Below are 19,848 nucleotides of genomic sequence, written 5' to 3' on the forward strand. Positions count from 1 at the left end.
AACAAAGAATGTAAGTTGTGTTTACAGGAGCAGGGACTATCCTGGGAAGCAGACACTCTGAAAAAGATGTGTGGGTCATAGTGGATAATCAGGTGAACATAAGCACCCACTGCAACACTGTGGCTAAAGCACCAATGCAAGCCTGGGATGTATAAGCTGTGGAATTTGAAATAGGAAGGCTTGATTACCTCTGTGTTTGACAGGATTGTGACTGCTAATGGAATACTGTGTTCAGTTCTGTTATTAATTCAAGAAACAGTCGATACCTCAGAGAGGGTTCAGGGAAGAGCCAGGCGACTGGTTAAGGATTGGAAAGCAGGACTTGTAGTGATTTAAGGAGCTCAATTTATTTAGCTTATCAAAGAGAAGGCAAAGGCGTGATTTGATCAGTCTATAGGACCTACACGAGGAACAGAAATTTGACAATAGAGGGATCTGCAATCCAGTATAAAAAGGTATCACAAGATCCAACTTAATTGAAGCTTGACAAATTCATACCAAAATAAGGTGCAATTTTTTTAAGGGAGGGTAATTAACCATTGGAATAAAATAGCAAATGTTGTTGATACTCTATCACTGGAAACTTTAAAATCAAGATTCAATGTTTCTTTAAAGAATGTGCTCTAGTTCAGTGGTGCCCAACCTCATTATGTAGGAGGGCCACATAAACCTAAGCACAACCTTGTGTGAGCCAAACAATTTTAATAAGATTTAAACCTAGATTGATTTATATTTTAAGTTCAGTTTGTTTCATATGTATTTAAATTGTAAATAGAAACTATATTGTCTTTTTACACACACGTGTAAACTAAAATGATGTAAACGTGACAACACAATCCTAATGAATTGGTTGTTAGTATACTATGTTGAAGCAGGCTCTGGGCCTTAAGAAATGCTTTGGTGGGTCGTGTATAGTCTGCAGGTTAGGCAGCTCTGCTCTAGTTCAACCACAGCTGTTGATCTTGAAGCAGGAATTAATTAAAGGAAGTATGCTCTTATGAAGTCCTATGGTCTGTGTTATGCAGGTCAGAGTAGATGATCACAATGGTCTCTTCAGGCCTTAAAAATCCATGAATTTATGACTTGCAATGATTATACTTATCAAGGAGGATGAAACCGCCAAGGCCCATAGTGAGGTTTTCAGAAGCTTGAGTACTCTTAGTAGTAAGTAAGTGAGTAAGAGCCTGCGGAGCCTCAGCCTAACCAACTTCCAATCTTACCACAGAACTCTTGTTTTAGTAGAAATCTTCTTACAATATCAGACGCAAAAGGATACTAAAAGGGAAAAGTGACACCCCCCCCCCCCAAAAAAAAAAAAAAAATCAAGTATAAGTGGATAAATCCAAGACTAAAGGGAGCAGGGTCCAGGAGGGCTTTAACTCGATGCTAACTGAAGTTTCTTTTTTGCTCCTAGATACTATAGTAGTGGCTATAATATAAATACCTTGCAGGAATAGACAGGAACAGGTTCATCACCATTTAAAGCAAGTTAGTTCCTACAGCCAACTCTATTAATCAAGAATGGAATTTAAAATGATTGTAAGCGCTCTGGGACAGGGTCTGCTTCTTTGCTGTGTGATTGAACAGCACTTAGCCCAAGGGCCTTGATCCACAACTTGGGCATTAGGCATTACTGTCACACAAACAAATATTTGCCTAGTGTTCTTTCATTTAAAGAATGTTACTTTAAATGATGGAGACTTTTTAATTAATTATTTTTGGCTATAATTACTACTTTTAAAGTCCAGATCTTAACAATTTTAGACTGCCATCTTGCAAGGGCCTACACATTTAAAGCTAAAAGAACCACCATGGTGCTGTATCTACCCTGTGAGGATTGGTACAAAGGCTGAGAGTGGGGTACTTGCTGCTCTTGTACTGTGTGTGTGTAGGGGAGGAAAGGATATCTCCTCCTCCCTCTGCGGCCACCCACAGCACAAAATTGAAATGCTGAGGCTGGACAAAGGGGGCAGGATTTGGCCTTTTAAAATTGAAAAGTTGACCAATTGTATTTAAAAACTGTCAGTTTGAAGTACCTCCTACCACAGACTTTTCGCTGGCAAACAAAGTCAGTGTGAGCGGCCGAGGTGTTTTTCAACCTTTTTATCTTTCCACCCTTGCTTTAAGTTAGCAGAAATCAATTGCTTGAGGCGATGCTGCAATAACACTCCTTTGAGAACCCCGAGTGACAACGCTACTTGCGCATCACCCCAAACGTTCATGTGTTCAGTTAAATTCGGTAATTTGTCCTTTTGAAAACAGGCGCTGAGCCTCTCGGCACGTATCTCTTCGAGGCCTGACCACCCCCAGCCTTTACAGATTTTTGTCACACACACAGCCCTGCCTGCGCAGGCTCGAGTCTGGCTGCGGCCACCACCACCGGCCCTAGCGCTGCCAGCTAAGAGTCGCCTCCATCCCCTCAGCCCGGGCGGAGAGGTGGCGAGCAGCGCAGGGGGCTCAGGGGGGAGGCCGAGCTGAGGGGCGGGAAGGTGCGCTGGGTTGGGCTGGCACACGCGGTACAACTCCCGCCCAGGCTCAGACTTTATTATGCCCTAGCAGCCTTGCTGCTCCGTTCGGCAGGCGGGCTCCACAGCCCGAGGCTGCCCCGCGACCCGCTCGCTGCTATAGCCTGCCTGACCCCAGCGCCAGGCAGGGGCGGGGCGGGGCGGCGCGGCGCGGCCCTGGCTGGCGTCAGCGGTCGCGCGATGCCCGTATGGAGCGCTGCTATATAAGCGCCGCGCGCCCGCCCCTCTGCCTCTGCCGTGAGTGACGCCGCCGCACCCGGTGCCGCTCGCCCCGCTCCTGACTCACCGCTGTTCGCTGGGCCGCGCCGCCCCCGCCCGGGAATAAGTCGGTCAGGAGGACTCTGTGCAGCCATGGTGAGCGGGCCGGGGAAGGGCGCGTGGCGCTTCCCCACTGCCGCGCGGCTGCTAGCGCTCTGCCAGGCCTCTACTCGCCGCGTGCTCCCCGCCTGTCGGCTCGCCCGAGCCCCGCGGGGCGGCGGCTCCCGGCCTCGCTGTCGTTTGTTACATCGGGGCCTTTCTCCTCTACCGGCGCTGATCCCGGCGGAAGCGGCGGGCTGGCAAGACCCCAGCGGCAGCGACCGCCTGCGCTAACGGGGAAGCGGGGGGAGACGCTGCCCGGGGGCGAGGGAGCGGCCGGGGCAGTTTGTAGCTGGGGGTTTCGGGGACGTTCCCTCACATGTCTCGCTCCTGCCCGCTTTGGCCAGTAGGCACCCCAGCGCTGGGGAAACGGCCTCCCTCAAAAAGGCTGCGTCTGTGCTGCACGCTGAGCTTCGCCAGCTCTGCCCCTCCATGCAAAACGCGGCCAGTTCCGGGGGGGGGAGGGTTGGATTCTTGGGAAATCACGAAAACATCTTTCTGTGGCTGTATCTTGTTTCCCCTGTAGTTTTATCTACTCTAGAAAGCCAATGAGTCAAACCTAAATAGCTCTTACAGATTAAATTGGCGGGTCCTGTGTGGTGTACCTCTGCTGCCCTTGGACCCCTCTTTCATTAGCTGTTAACCTTTATATCATTAATGGGATTACAACACAGTGCTATTTGCAAAACAGATACAAGTACTTTAAAAAAAAATCCTAGTATATATTACCATAAAAAGAAAGGGTGCCTGCCACATATATAAAAATACATTAGCAGCAATAAAATACTTATATACTGTTGACCTAAATCACTTAATACAGGGATTGTCTTTCTGATCTCTCTAAGTAGCACATTGCAGAAGTTATACATTAGATTGTTCTTTCTTTATTGTTACTTAATTATTCATTTTATGTGCTATTTCATAAGAAGTCAGAGCAAGTATACTAGTGTAGTTGTCATTTCCCAAATGAATTTAAATCAATCTCCTGATAGATGCACATCTGTGATTTGTTGATCACACACCTCTTTGTTGTTTATCGCCTACCTGCATTACGCCTATGATACTGGCATTTTTCTTTTTGAATTCTTGCTGTGAAACAAACACTGGTTAAACTGTATTACAGATTTGTATGTCTCTACATGCTTAAAGAGACAAGGTGGGGGAGGTAATATCTTTATTGTACCAACCTCTATTGGCGAAAGAGACGAGCCCTCATGGTACACAGAGCTCTTCAGGTCTGGGAAAGGTACTCAGAGCTATCTGTTTGATCTTATATTTAGTTGTAACACTGAGTACCCTTCCCAGACCCAAGGAAGAGCTCTGTATAACTCAAAACCTTGTCTCTCACACCCTTTGTCTTTCTAATAATCAGACTGACACAACACTACATACTACAGACTAGACTCTGGTCTACGCTACAGAGTTAAGTAGATGTAAGGCAGCTTACTTTGTCTACACTAAAATAAAGCTCCTACCAATGTAACATGCCCACTACATCCATTTAATAACTCCACCTCCATGAGAGGCATAGCCCTTAAGTTTATGTAGTTAGGTTGATGCAAGGTCAGTGTAGACACTACATAGACCTGCTGCCTTTCAGAAACCATCCCACAATCCCCCACAGTAGCAGTTAAATCGGTGCAAGAGCTCCTGTGAGGACATGCATGACTGACACAAGGAGCATAGTGTGTACTTGTAAAACCAATTCAATTACTGCGGTGGCTGTATGACAACATAACTTACATCAACTTAATTTTTTAGTGTAGACTTGCCCTATATGATTAAAGTAATTATTTTGGAGGTGGCTAGATGGCATGTTCCATAAAGACACAAGTCAGTGGAGTGTTTCTGATATTTTCCAAGATGCATAATTGTTAGAGTAACTGTACAAAATGCTGTTTCTGAAACTGGATTCTTACCCTTTTCCCCCATTCAGAATCCTTTTGATATGGACTCTAATAAAAGTTATAAAAACTGTAGTTACGGACATATCTAATGGTCTCAATTTTAGTGAAGGTAGAATGCTTTAAGCGGCATACATACAATATTGAGCAGTTTGGCTCTAGTTTCTAATATTCATAATGTTAATGTTTCAGGCATTTAAAGATAGTGGCAAAGCACCTGTGGAACAGGAAGTAGCAATTCACCGAATTAGAATTACCTTGACGAGTCGCAATGTAAAGTCCCTTGAGAAGGGTAAGTAACACTTCTTTTCTTTTTTAGGGTTGCTTATGATTTGAAGGCTCAAATGTTTCAAAACATAACTTCAGCTGGCAGCTTCCCTAATTGACAGGTTATTAGTCTATAAGTTGTCAATTGTGTTTAAAATTCTTTACCACAGCCATTGACCTACTCTGCCAGTGACATAAAGTAAACTATGGAATAAACTTGTTACTTTAACCTGCTTTAAATGCTTACTTTATCCATACTAGCCGAACTGTTTAACTATGAACTCTCTTGAACAATGTTATAGCTATGTGTTGTAAACACTCTCCTAAAATAGCTATGCCTGGTCCATGCTCTCAAAGCAAAATGTGTTTAAACCACTTTAGTTTAAACTCTTAAGTCTTTATATAGTTAATCTAACACTGTCTAAATGCCATTATGGACAGGCCTAAAAAGTAAAATTACAAGTGACCTTATTAATTTTGGGATGAGCAGTTTATGCCATATGTAGTTGGCCATGAGGATAAATTGTAAACTGAATTACTATGATTATTATTTACGCTATTCTGAGCCAACATTTTATGTGAAGTGGAATATCTAGTTCAATTAAAAAAACCTTTTGTAAACAGTTGTGTATTCTTTTACAGTCTGTGCTGACTTGATCAGAGGTGCCAAAGAAAAGAATCTAAAAGTGAAGGGACCTGTTCGCATGCCTACTAAGGTACTTACGGCTTAGGTGGCAGGAAAACCATGATTAATTCTCCAGGATTTTATTTGTAAATTACAAATAGTAAAATTGAGAAGGAGTGCAGTCTGATTAAACTGGATTGAATATATTTAAACTCTAACCAGTTAGTGGATTAGTTAACTGGCATAAACATATGACTCAATTGTTTAATACAAAACATGCTGAAGAGAAAGGCGGAAGAGGATTTTGACCTGCTTCCTACCTGCATTCCTCTCTTTTGACTTAAGACTCCTTGGCCAGCTATGAAAAGGAGGTGAATAATGGCAACTAAGATAAGTAGAGCTAATTTTTGACAACTATGTAAAAAATACTGCAAGCAATATTTTAATTACATTAGAGCTATAGAAAGTTTTGATTCTAGTCAAAACCTCTGCATAAATCTGTCTTCATTTATTGGTTACTATTCCACTTTCTGTTATAGACTCTGCGAATCACTACTAGGAAAACACCTTGTGGCGAAGGTTCTAAGACCTGGGATCGTTTCCAGATGCGTATCCACAAACGTCTCATTGACTTACACAGTCCCTCTGAGATTGTTAAGCAGATCACTTCTATCAGTATTGAACCAGGTGTAGAAGTTGAAGTTACTATTGCTGATGCCTAAATGCCTGTCATCTACTTTAATAAAAGCTGATTTGTAATTTTTTTACTGTTGCTTTATGTTTTGTGAAATAGAATCTTGACTAGAATCATGATTCTTTCATGAATAAAGAACCGAAACAAAGTGGCATAACAATCAAGAATCTAGGCCTTTAGAGGGGAATGGTTGGCCAAGACTTCAGTAGAGATGAACGTTATGTTATTTTCTTGTTTACCATTAATATAGAACTGCTTTAATGTATTTTGAAGAAGGGAGTGCAGTGTGATGTTATGTTTCAAATAACCATTAAACCCTAAAGGAACACTAAAATAAGGGGAAAAATAATTTTTCATAGTGAATTTTATTTGCCTGGAACTTCTTATAGGCCAGTGGTCCCCAGCCTTTCTGTGGCCAAGAGCACATTCATGCCTTCAGAAGAGTGTGGCGGCATGTTCTCCGGCGGATGTGCTCCTCTCCTTTGTTCCTTGGCGCCAGCCCTGGCAGTGGGCGCACATAAATGCCCCAGCAGGCGCCATGGCGCCTGCAGGCTCCACATTGGGGACCACTGTTATAGGCGGTAGTCGGTCACTTTTCTCAGATAAAGTCTGGTTTGAAAGTGAACTGCAAAGGCTCAAATCCCTTTTAGTTTGCTCCTTTACGATGTATAAAGAGAGGCTAAACTTTTTTTAAAATCATGCTTGTTAAGGAAGACCAAGAGGTCCTGGGGATACTTATTGTGAGACTTTGTTAAATATTCAATATGCTCACTGCTTCAAATAAATACCTTTAATCTCAAATGTGAATTCAGCATTGAAGTTAAATAGCTGTTAATTTTTAAACAGGCTGACTAAAAAAAAACCCCTCCCCTCCCAAGTGTAACTTTCTCTTGTATTTCACTAGTCTTGGGGCTTGTCTTCATGTGCAGCGGTGCAACTGCACCAGTGCAGCACTTCACTAAAGAAGCTACTATGCTGACGGTTTCAGAGTAGCAGCCGTGTTAGTCTGTATCCACAAAAAGAAAAGGAGTACTTGTGGCACCTTGGAGACTAACAACTCACGAAAGTTTATGCTTAAATAAATTTATCTTCATTGGATGCATGTAGTGGAAAATAGAGTGGGGAGATTTATATACAGAGAGAACATGAAACAGTGGGTGTTACCATACACACTGTAACAAGAATAATCAGGTAAGGTGAGCTATTACCAGCAGGAGAGCTGGCGGGGGGGCGGACCTCTTGTAGTGATGATCAACCATTTCCAGCAGTTGACAAGAACGTGTGAGGAACAGGGTGGAGAGGGGAAATAAACACAGGGAAATAGTTTTACTTGTGTAATGACACATCCACTCCCAGTCTTTATTCAAGCTTAAGTTAACTGTATCCAGTTTGCAAATTAATTCAATTCGGGAGAACTCCCATTTGTGTAGTTAATCTACCTCCCCAAGAGGCAGCAGCTATGTTAACAGCAGAAGCTCCCCCATGGATGTAGCACTGTCTGCGTAGGGGGGTTAGGTTGGTGTAATTACATCACTCAGGGGTGTGGATTTTTCACCCCCCTGAGTAACCTAGTTACACTGATAAGTCTTTAGCATAGACCTGGCCTAAGTCTTCCAAGTTAGATGGAACCTGAATTCCTAGTGTAGTTGTGTATAAAGCAATGAAAGAAAACGGGTCCAATTTTTGGTTTGTATATCCTTTAAGGGCCTTTAAAGATCTTGCAGTAAATCTTCAAGAAAAGGAAGGACCTGATATTTCAATCCCCAGTATAATTCAGTTAAGGACTGAAAGAAATGCTTGACTATTTTATTCCTTGCAGATATGTTCACATCACCACTCTAGTGTACTCTTGAGGGCCTGTTGCTCTGTGAACTCAAATTCCTGCAGGAATAGGCATTTTTGATGCTTGGAGAATAGACTGGGCTTCACCTAGTGTCTTCAAACTTCAATTCCTTTCTGATACATGGTATTTCTGACTATGAAATATACTATATACCCAATCAGACTGTTAGAAAACATTTCTAAATATTTTTCCCTTCTTCCTGTAACTATTTAATACTGAACACTGAATGAAGTCGTCAAGCAACCTAGTAGCGAAGTGCCTTAGAGAGATAGGGGAACAACAATGTGCTTTGACCACCCTAAACCAACTAAATGAGCTGTCACTGTAATTCATTACATGTTGTCCTCTAAGAACAAAAATTTAAAATTCTACAGAATCCAATTATGCCAATCAGTATATATTCAGAATACTTTATCCCTTACAGCTAATTCAGTCTTCTACAATGATTCTCCTAAATGACACCAATTTACAGGTTTCTGTGATGGATGAGAATAGTGAGCTATCTATTCCTAAACTAAGTGGCTGTGGAAATAGCTACTCATTATGTATACTTCAGTATTTTATAAAAGCCCAACTCCAGCTGCAAGATGTTAGACCATCCAATTTATGTTGTAAAACATTTCTAGATTGGCCGATGAATGGCTTTTTAATGATTATTTGCACTTTTATAGCACCTTTTATGAGAAGTTTTCAAAGCATTTTACAAAAAGACAATAGTTTTGCTATGAGAAGCTCCTGTGAAATACAAGAATTAATCAACAAATTTTACAGAAGAATATGCTGAAACATAGATAAGTTGACAGAGTTTAAGGCCACAGAAGACTGCTAGATGATTTAGTTGTGCTCCTATATCACAAGTCATTAAATTTCACCCAGTTATCCTTGTATTCAGCCCACTAACTACTGTTTGGTTATATCTTCCAGAAAGGTATCCAGGCTCGATATGAAGCCATCAAGAGATGGAGAATCCACTACTTACCTTTATTGTTAAAATATTTTCTTTGCTGTTAACATTTTGTGCTTAATTTCTAATTTGAATTTTCTCTGGTTTCAGCTTCCTGCCAGTGGTTCTTGTTATACTTTTCTCTGCTAGATTAAAGAGTCCTTTGGTGCCTGGTGTTTTCTGCCCTTGAAAGTACTTACATGCTACACTCAAGTCCTCTCTCAGGTTTTTTGATAAGCCAAACATGTTGAGCTCTTTAAATCTCACAGTAAGGCACTCTGTCCTCAAAAACTTTTTGTGCCTTTTATGCAGCTTCAGTTTTTTTCCATTTAATAAATGGACACTAGAATTATATACAGAGGTAAAATCACCTCTGGTGTTCCTACTCACCTGTCTATACAGCCCAGCATTGCATTAGTCCTTTTTGTGCACAGCATCACAGGGAGCGCTCATGCTGAGGTACCTGTCCACTGTGATTTTTAAATCCTTTTCAGAGTCATTGATTTCCAGGATACAATCCCCCATTCTGTAGGTATGGTCTGCATTCCTTAGAGATATATAACTGCATGTGGCTGTGTTAAAACACATTTTCTTTGAATGGGCCTGGCTTACCAAGCAATTAGAATGACCTATATGGCTATCCTGTCATCATTTACCACTTTACCAATCTTTGTCATTTGCAAATTCTATCAGCCATAATATATCACTGATGAAAATGTTGAACAGTATTGAAATTAAAGCTACCTGCTTGCTCTGAGGCTCTGCTTCCTATGTAATAGTTCTTTCAGTGTGGGTCAGGGCATGTCTACACTACAAAATTAAATTGACTAAAGTTAGGTTGACCTACAGCCACCACAATGCACATCCTCATCAGGAACACTTGCACCAACTTAAGTGGGGCATTATGGGGCACTGACAGCCAGAGCCCCACAGCCTAGGCTGACAGCTGGAGTCCCACTGCCCTAAGCCAACAGCCAGAGCCCCACCACCCAAGACTGACAGCTGGAGCCCTTTCACCCTCAGTTTGACAAGCTGAGCTTTCTGCTCCCGGCAGCAGGGCTCAGCCTGCCAAAGGCAGCAACAGGCAATGTAAGCAATGCAATGTCTACATGGACACTGCATTGACCTAACTATATCAGCCTAACCTTCTTGTGGAAGTGGGATGGCGTAGCGGGGGAGTTAAATTGGTGGGAAGAACACTGTAGCATAGGTCAAGGTAAACTGCCTTACATGTGAGGGTGATCTGGCTGCAATGTGTCACCCTACTGATCGCTAGGGTGTATTCGGCTGATCTGGCTGGCGAGGCTGGTGTCCCCTTCCCCCCTCACCGCTCCATGTGCATCCCTCCCAAAGCTGCAGGGTCGAAGAGGACAACCTCCCAGACAGAGGAGTACTGTTCTTCGTCAAGGGTATACAGTAACTGCCCTCCCCTGCTAGAACCTCCAAACAAGATCAACCTGACTGGGTAGGGTAGACCAGGCCACAGACTCAGTGACAGACCCAGGCACAAAGAGTAGTAGTCTCAATCAATAGTCCTGCATTTTAACAATGACTTCCCCAGCCTTCCTGCAACCACAATATTGCTGCCACTAGCTTTAGACTATCTCATAATCAACCAGTCTGGATTTAATCTTAATTCTTTTTCTGGGTAAAAATGCAGGTTTAACCAGACTTTGAAAACAATGGCTGGGAAGCTCCAGGCTTCTCAACCTCACGTTTCCTTTACGAAGGGTTGGCTGGTATGCCAGTGCCCTCTGCCGGACACCCAGCCGGCTCTCTACGTGAGTGGGTGAGCGGCTTAACCCCAGCCCGCTTTGGCGCGGTCCGGCTGTCGCTTTGCAGGAGCGTTTGATGCTATCCCCGGTGAGCTGTGTGGCGGTCGCAGTTCAAGTCCCAGCTGCTGCTGCCCCTTGCTGGTAGCCGGGCTAGCGAGGCCCGCCGAGGCAGGGTGGAGACAAATGATAGTCCCGTCCGCAAGCGGTGCCCTGGCGGGGGTGACTCCACGGGTGGGGAAACGGCCGGGTGCTGCTGCCGCCGCCCATGTGAACGGCGAGCTCAGCCCCCCAGGCCCGTCCGAGCCGCGGATCCATCATCCCAGGCAGGCCCTGGAGGGACATTAGGGGCGGGTACCTAATGCCCCCTTCCCCCCACTACACACACGTTACAGACGTTCCCCCCGAGCTCGGGCCGGTACAATTGCCCCCTCCCCCCGTCAGCCCTGAAAGAGGAACCGGTAACTGGAAGCCCAGCCCGGGGGCGTCCGGGTGCTTAGCGCCACCCCAGTCCCCAGCCGTCACAACGGGGTTGCCGCCGGCAAGTGTAAAACGAGCCACCCCCCCAGGCGGCAGCGCCGGCGGGACTCCCCCCCTCCCACACGCACCTCCTACTGCGCACCGGGCCGGGCCCGCGGCCAATCAGGGGAGGCGCTGGCACCGCGCGCGCTAAAAAGGGCGGCGGGTGGGGGCAGATACAGGCAAGTGCTGGTTGGAGCGCGTGAGGGGTGGGGGGCTGGAGTGCAAGGCTGGAAAGCAGGCGAGCTGCGCGCGACGATCAGCTGGCGGTAGCGGTCTCTCCTCAGGTGGTGCGTGGGAAGGGTTGGAACCGCCCCGACTCTGAGAGCGGGCGCACCTCCCCTTCCCCCGCGCGGCCCGACCCCCTCCCTTGCGTCGGGAGCCGGGCTCAGGAGGGGCCGCGGGGCGGCTGCTGCTGCCTGGTGCCCGCGGCTTTCCCGCGGGCCTTCTGCTCTGAGCCGACAGCCCCGCCGCTCTCCCGGGGGCGGCTGAGGGAGAAGCTAGTAGCTCCTCGCGCGCCTCCAGCCTGTGCCCGTGATGAGGCGGACCCCGGCCGTGGGCCGCTCCGTCCTCTCACCTAGACTCAGTGGACAGCTGCTCTCCCTCTGCCATAGGCAGCTGCGGGGCTCTGGGTGCAGTTCCGGGCTCTGCCACTGGGCCCCTGGGGAAGACACTGCCTCTGCTTCCCCTCTGTGAATGGGGACAGAGGGGGCTCTAATAGGGTGACCAGACAGCAAGTGCGGAAAAACCGGGACAGGGGGTGGGGGTAATAGGAGCCTGTCTAAGAAAAACCCCCCAAATATCGGGACTACCTCTATAAAATCGGGACATCTGATCACCCTAGGTTCTATAGAGATTTATGCCTCTGTTCATTAGGGCCAAACTCTGCCCCTTGCATCCTAGTGCCATGTGTTCTCCAGCTGCAGTCAGTGGGAGCCCTGCATAGGGGTAAGAGGGGGGCAGAATTGAGCTTACTGTGAGTTTGATCTCGTTAGGGTGCTGAGCACCCTCACTTTGTGAGTCACAACACTTTGGATGCCTTTTGATAGCTACAAAGGAAAGGGAATGATAGAAGTGCTAACTATCCCTTTCAGATGTACCTATTTACAGGACTGCCCATGTCACTGGTCTGGTACTGTAGATAGTAAATGTTTTGGATTTCCTGCAGTCTTTTTTCATGCTATCTGCAGTTTTAAAGATGTTTTTTACATTGCAGAGCATTTTTAAAGAGTAAATAACTACAAGTTTTTTGGGGGTCATGTCTTTAGATCTCCCTCCATCCCACCCCTTCAGGAGGTGTATATATATTTTTTTTAACTTAAAAGCCTTGTTTCTTGCATACTCTCCACCATTTGCATGTGAGAGCATGTGTGTTTTGTTTCTTATTCCTCTAATGTGAACAGGATAAGAGAATGGACTATGAGGAGGGAAGCTATGCATCCTCAGCAGGATCTGGCGTGTTGGACTTCACCTGTTATGAGGACTTAATGGGTAAAACCTCACCCATGGAGTTGTCAGTCATACCTAATGCTGATGAACAGCAGCAGGAGGTGGGGGTTGTTTGTAATAATTTCTTCTAATGATGTCTTTGTATTTAAGTAGCAACAACTCAATAACAAATTTCTCTGTATTGTGAACTCCCTCCCTTTTTCCAAGTCTGTTTCCTTTTCCCTTTACTTAAAAACAAATCATGTCCTGCAGCAAATTAACATTTTAACCAGTACTTACAATGTTTGTCTTAAGCATTTGAGGAACTAAAGGATTGCAGGGTAGTGCAGAAGTACACGTGGAAGTTTGCACAACACCCAGCTGGAGTATGCCCAGTTCAAACTAGTATTCTTATTACTAGCTTACTCTTACCATGAGAACCAAACTGTTTTACACTCTTGCACTTTGCCTGCAAGCCTTTTAACTTAGTAATATAACTATTGCATTATGCCAAGATCTGGCCTTGTAGGTTTTTTTTCTACTGGTCATGCTATCCTACAGCAACAGGTCTACTGCTTCTGTACCTCTTGGTCATCACTCTATCCATTCTGCCTTTTTGGCAGAGTGATGATGAAAGGAGTAGTCTGAAGAGTTGTGGTAATGAAAGGTACTAAATAGACAGGCTGGGTGGGAAGGGAAGGATTATAGGGATCCCTCTTTCTAATAGAGAACAGTGGGGAGACCCAGTTGGGTTATTTTTTCCTTTTAGTAGCTAGGAGGGGAGCTAGCAGCAGCAGCTAGGAAACATCCCTGACTTCAGCAACCAAGAAGGCTTCCTCCATGACCCTTTCTGAAGGGACGATAAAAGGGTTTGTGGCTTGGCGATAGGCACAAGGTGTTCTTTTTTACTGAGCCTCAGTAATGTGCCTTGAACCATGTAAAACTGGAGTATGGACTTTCCATTTATTATACAAGCAACACAACTTAGATACACTTTGCAGAGTGACTAGAAGGTGGAAGCAGTTCAGTTTTTTGTAAAATAAATAAATAAATATATATAAAAAATGTGCTGTTGGTGGATTAACATTGGGCTTGTTGTGTGAAATAGACATTTTAAAGAATTTAAATGAAAAGGAGTGGATAGTTTAGCACAGTAAGAGTTCTAGGCATAAGGGACAGCTTGGAGAAGACATGAAGATAAATGGAAGGATACTAGTACAAAAGTCATAGTAATGTGGGTGGCATGAGATGGAATTGTGTGGTGTGGGGAAAATCATCAGAGATATAAGGTAAAAACAAAAACTCTGGAATCCTGAGTCTTTGGCCTACAGACTTAACTATAAATATTTTTTTTTCAAATGAGCAGATATATCAACCTTTGAAAGTCTACTTGAGAGTCAGACCCTTCTCTAAAGCAGAACTTGAAAGCAATGAATCTCAGGTTAGTTGTTGTCCATAAATGACTTATTTTTTGTCCTCCGTGGAAAACACTTGCATTTCATCTCAAGAATTCTAAAATAGAAAAAGCTTCTGTAAGTTTTCAGTTTCTAAATTTTGTAACCAATAGACAGCACTTTTCCTCACTATTAAAGTTGAGTGCCTCAGAAGTGACAATTCCATCTCCTAAAGATATGCTACTTATCAGCAGTCTTTACTGTCTCACTGATTCCTACAATACAGATTTGATAAATGTGGAAAGCCAGACCAGAACAAGATTAGCGTATTAAATTTTGTCCAATAAACTGTTCTGAATGTGGCATCTGTACAAAGTCTGACCCTTAATCCATCGTTTTTTTTCACATAATAAAGTAAAATATGTGACAGGTAACTTAAAGGCTGAACACAGAGAAAATAAATATCTGCTGTGCACCAGTAAAACTTGTCCAGGTTCTAGGAAAATAGATGGTAATATTGCATGGCTTGCGTGTTATGCAAGGTAATGACTTCGTGACTGATGGAGCAGAAGTAATTTGCTCTTGCCAGTTGAGCTGGGTGAAATTCTCTGTACAAATATTTTATTTGCCAAAATATTTTATTTGGGGTTGTCTGAAACTATTTTGAGAAACTTGTAAAATAGTTTTGGACCCCCAAAAAAGTTCTGGTCTAGATTCATATGATTACTGAGGCCCTCCCACTGCTTTTGTACCAGTGGTTAGGGCATTTACCTGGGAGGTGGGAGATCCGTGTTCAAGTTCCTGCTCCAATGAATATTGAATTATTTATACAAAGTGGAACAGCTTCAACAGGAGAGAGTAAGAGCCAAACCAAAATAGCCAGTAGCCTGCTGGTTAGGGCCCTCAGCGGGGAGATTGTCTTCAAGTCCCTGCTCCAGATTAGGGATTTGAATTTGGGACTCCCACATCCTAGCTGCGTGCTGTAACCACTAGACTACTGGGTATATGAGCACTACCATTTCCTCCTGTGAATTGAGTCCTTCATTTAATCTTTTAAAGTAAGTTAGGTTAGGTTGAACAAAACATTTATTCAACCTGAAAGGCAACTTTTTTTATTGACTTGCAATTTACCAAGAATTAAGAACAAAATTGATTTCAATTTGGGTTGAACCTAAACTTTAAGAATTGCCAGTGAATCGAAAAATAATTTGCCCAGCTCTAACTACCACAGTTATCAAATGGATTATGTTATGGTTTTATAATACTTAAGAGGCAGAAGTTAAATCGTGTAAACTCTAGAAGTTTCTTTTCCTAGGTTACAAATAACACCATACATTCAAACTGAAACTCTTCAAATCCAGTTTACACTCCATTTAGGCAGTTCATAGTTTACATTTTGTCCAGAAACAAAATATGGAGAAAACTAGTCAGTTTCTAATACATCTTGTTTGCAGGCTCTCTTGCATGAGTATGATGCTGCAAAGCTTGGGTTGCAAACTCAACAGGTGTTCGGAGTGTGTTGCAAATAGGAGTGGGAGGAGGGGATCCTGGCAACATTTTTAATGGTCCTGGGTATTGTAAAAGCGTACCTTTTACAAAGCCCATGTTTTGGTCCAAATCTTATATTAGTGTCCCATTAAAGTTTTAATGCACCTCTTAAATATTTTAACCTATTTTGTACAATGTTGAAGCTCTGGTAGACAAAGGTGTGTGCTTCTGGAAAGCTATTTTAGAAAGAAGAACTTCTGTGTCTTTGCTTTAGGACTGTGTAATTATTGAAAATCCAGAAACAGTAACTCTACAGGCACCCAAAGAATCCTTTACGATGAAAAACAGTGAAAAGGGGATTGGACAGTCTGTACACCAGTTCACCTTCACTAAGGTAGGCTAACTTTCATGCCATGATCTTTACTAAGAAAGCAGTTTTACCCTATAGGAAACCAAAGTTGTGGCTTGTTCTTCCATTTTTAGTTATAGTGAAAGTTTCTGTTTGTATAACTTGTTAACTATGACCTTTCAAATTTGAATTACTTGTGGTATCTTCTCAACTTCCTTTGAAACAAAACACAATGTACAAGACTGATATTCACTGTTAATTCATCAGGAAGGGTATATTTTCACACAATGCTAATTAGACGAGAGAAGGAAATGTATGTAGTAATCGTATTGCTTTCTTTGATTAGATGGTGTTTACAAAAGCTTCTTGCAGGCAGTATTATATGAAACAACATAGCACAAGAAAATAATGTGACCACATAAATTTTTGTGGTTTCACTATCCCTCTCAATCACAATTGCGTATATAGGTATTGTAGGAGTGTGTTACTTAAAACTGGCATCTAGAAAGGTATATCTTCCAATTGAGAAGATGGAAGCTTTATGGCTTGTCCCTTTCAAACCTGATGCCTAGTTTTTCTTTTCTTGACACATGAATGCAAAATCCAGCAAGGACAACAGGAGTTTCTGTTCTCCCAGTATCAGGAGAGTGGTTTGCGTAACCTGTTGAATAGCTTCATATTTAAGACTTGGTCTTTCTCTGAGTAATTTTTTGAATTGTAGATGCACATTTCTATATGGCTCCCTCCTATCCTGCAATACCAGTATAGGTGATTCTTCTTCCAGGATACTTGGCATGTGATGAGGAGCTCAGGCTATTCTTGGTTCTTGCCAGTTGAACGGTGGTCAGAAATAAATGTGAGCCTGCATTTATCTCAGTCACTGGAATTAAACATGCATGACATGAAGCCAAAACAGAAACTTGTGATCAGTTATAGGGGATCCAGACAATGAATCCAGGTCCTCAAAGAATCAATCCTGATGCACTTGCATGAGAGGAAAGTGATCAGGAACAGCCAGCATGGATTCACCAAGGGAAGGTCATGCCTGACTAATCTAATCGCCTTTTATGATGAGATTACTGGTTCTATGGATGAAGGGAAAGCAGTGGATGTATTGTTTCTTGACTTTAGCAAAGCTTTTGACACGGTCTCCCACAGTATTCTTGTCAGCAAGTTAAGGAAGTATGGGCTGGATGAATGCACTATAAGGTGGGTAGAAAGCTGGCTAGATTGTCGGGCTCAACGGGTAGTGATCAATGGCTCCATGTCTAGTTGGCAGCCGGTATCAAGTGGAGTGCCCCAGGGGTCGGTCCTGGGGCCGGTTTTGTTCAATATCTTCATAAATGATCTGGAGGATGGTGTGGATTGCACTCTCAGCAAATTTGCGGATGATACTAAACTGGGAGGAGTGGTAGATACGCTGGAGGGGAGGGATAGGATACAGAAGGACCTATACAAATTGGAGGATTGGGCCAAAAGAAATCTGATGAGGTTCAATAAGGATAAGTGCAGGGTCCTGCACTTAGGATGGAAGAATCCAATGCACCGCTACAGACTAGGGACCGAATGGCTAGGCAGCAGTTCTGCGGAAAAGGACCTAGGGGTGACAGTGGACGAGAAGCTGGATATGAGTCAGCAGTGTGCCCTTGTTGCCAAGAAGGCCAGTGGCATTTTGGGATGTATAAGTAGGGGCATAGCGAGCAGATCGAGGGACGTGATCGTTCCCCTCTATTCGACATTGGTGAGGCCTCATCTGGAGTACTGTGTCCAGTTTTGGGCCCCACACTATTTATCCACACTACTAAGGATGTGGATAAATTGGAGAGAGTCCAGCGAAGGGCAACAAAAATGATTAGGGGTCTAGAACACATGACTTATGAGGAGAGGCTGAGGGAACTGGGATTGTTTAGCCTGCAGAAGAGAAGAATGAGGGGGGATTTGATAGCTGCTTTCAACTACCTGAAAGGGGGTTCCAAAGAGGATGGCTCTAGACTGTTCTCAATGGTAGCAGATGACAGAACGAGGAGTAATGGTCTCAAGTTGCAGTGGGGGAGGTTTAGATTGGATATTAGGAAAAACTTTTTCACTAAGAGGGTGGTGAAACACTGGAATGTGTTACCTAGGGAGGTGGTAGAATCTCCTTCCTTAGAGGTTTTTAAGGTCAGGCTTGACAAAGCCCTGGCTGGGATGATTTAACTGGGAATTGGTCCTGCTTCGAGCAGGGGGTTGGACTAGATGACCTTCAGGGGTCCCTTCCAACCCTGATATTCTATGATTCTATGAAGCTGATACAGTTTGTTCAACTTTCTCTGTACAACTAACTTACCTTATTACTCAACAGTGAATGGTATAAACAAAAGTTCTTTGTACCATTTAGTAATCCATTTGTCAGCTGCTCCAGATGTCATTTGAAAATTCTTGTTCTTTTTTTGGTTAGGTCTTTGGTCCAGAAACTACTCAAAGTGACTTTTTTGAAGGCACAATGAAAGAGATAATAAAAGCTTACATTGATGGAGCAAATGGACTAGTGTTTACCTATGGGGTTACTAATGCAGGCAAAACATACACTATTCAAGGTAACAAAAGCAAATGTTACTACTTTCATAAAATCCAGTTAACACTTTATGTGAGACTAACTACATATAATACACTTACTTTTCTTCACAGGTTCTCCAAAAGATGGTGGTATTTTGCCTCGTTCTCTTGATATGATCTTTCACCACATAAGAGGAAGACAATATCTGAAAATGAACTTGAAACCATACTTAAGCAATGATGTAAAGAAGCTAGATGTGACCCAGGTTAAACAAGAGGGAACTATAAAAGCTGCTGTTCTTGCTTCTCTGAAAGAGGTCAGTAACCAAATATTTCCTTGTTACTTAAGTTAACATCTAAATCTTCCCCTTAATTTAAAAAAAAGAAAAAAGTGCTTAGTACTTTTTTACAAGGTTCTGCTGTAGTGAATTCCATTGTCAAATTTGTGTAGGCTCTGTAGTGGTCAATTAAGATATGGAGACTTTTAAGAATAAGAGCAGCAGGTCATACGTGCAGCATAGGTTAAACCTTTTTAATGAGAACTTTGTGGAAACTAAGTCCCCTACAGACAGGGGAAACAGAAGTGAAAAATATTATAACATTAGTTTGAAACCTGCTAATGTTATACTGTTGAGGGTCATTTCCAGTTTATTGTGTAATTCTTCCCAAGATAACATCTATAGAACCTTGATCTCCTTCTCAGACGAGGTATCTGGCTGTAATGTACCTTGAATAAAAAAAGTGTACAAATTTGGTCGCTGCTCTCAAAATCTGTGTGAAGCTGAAATCAGGCTACCAAAATGATTCCATTCCAGCATGACTAAGGTTTTATGTAAGGAATAGAAATTTATTGTGGGTAAATAAATAAATTTTCAGAAGTATCCTAGTCCCAATGAAATTTCATTGGGGAGTCTAAGCTCCCAAATTGGTGCATTTCAAAATTTTCTCTTTGATACGTGTTAAGAATACTATCAGTCTGATAAACCCAAAATGTACACTCCTACTCTTCCATTTTAAAAATCTATTATGTTCAGCCCAATGTGTCCTGTGCCGAAATATATCTGGATGACTATGGGATTAGTGAGGTGGTTAGGGGGTTATCATCCCTCCCAACTGTCCTTTCCGTTGTCTCCAATAGCCGTGACTGCTTTTGGAATAGTCCAGTTAACTATCAGAGACTCATTTCTCAACAAATGAGAACAGAA

The 19,848-nt window shown here is 43.2% G+C and overlaps 2 protein-coding genes and 1 non-coding gene across 3 annotated transcripts in view; all 3 read left to right on the forward strand.

Annotated features, from left to right (window-relative positions):
- Window positions 1–2,728: 2,728 nt before the first annotated feature.
- RPS20 (ribosomal protein S20) lies at window positions 2,729–6,441 on the forward strand. Its single transcript, XM_077810253.1, has 4 exons — window positions 2,729–2,879; window positions 4,979–5,078; window positions 5,696–5,769; window positions 6,218–6,441. Exons 1-4 carry the CDS (start codon window positions 2,877–2,879, stop codon window positions 6,398–6,400), a joined length of 360 nt encoding a protein of 119 aa, XP_077666379.1. The 5' UTR covers window positions 2,729–2,876; the 3' UTR covers window positions 6,401–6,441.
- On the forward strand, window positions 5,561–5,625 carry LOC144261737 (small nucleolar RNA U54). The gene has a single exon (XR_013345431.1). It is a non-coding gene; the product is annotated as a small nucleolar RNA U54 (small nucleolar RNA).
- A 6,420-nt stretch (window positions 6,442–12,861) lies between the features above and the next one.
- LOC144260381 (kinesin-like protein KIF20A) overlaps window positions 12,862–19,848 on the forward strand; it is a 45,117-nt gene continuing 38,130 nt past the window's right edge. Inside the window, exons 1-5 of the mRNA XM_077808996.1 lie at window positions 12,862–13,005; window positions 14,244–14,318; window positions 16,034–16,153; window positions 18,546–18,684; window positions 18,776–18,960. Of these exons, the coding sequence (XP_077665122.1) occupies window positions 12,862–13,005; window positions 14,244–14,318; window positions 16,034–16,153; window positions 18,546–18,684; window positions 18,776–18,960 (663 nt within the window). The remainder of the gene's footprint in view (window positions 13,006–14,243; window positions 14,319–16,033; window positions 16,154–18,545; window positions 18,685–18,775; window positions 18,961–19,848) is intronic.

The sequence above is a fragment of the Eretmochelys imbricata genome, chromosome 2 (genome assembly GCF_965152235.1).
Source record: "Eretmochelys imbricata isolate rEreImb1 chromosome 2, rEreImb1.hap1, whole genome shotgun sequence".
NCBI classification, from domain to species: domain Eukaryota; kingdom Metazoa; phylum Chordata; order Testudines; family Cheloniidae; genus Eretmochelys; species Eretmochelys imbricata.

Coding starts and splice junctions, on each gene's coding strand:
- RPS20 (XM_077810253.1), top strand. Junction 5,079..5,695: donor TGTAAAGTCCCTTGAGAAGG/GTAAGTAACACT, acceptor ATTCTTTTACAG/TCTGTGCTGACTTGATCAGA. Junction 5,770..6,217: donor CTGTTCGCATGCCTACTAAG/GTACTTACGGCT, acceptor TTTCTGTTATAG/ACTCTGCGAATCACTACTAG.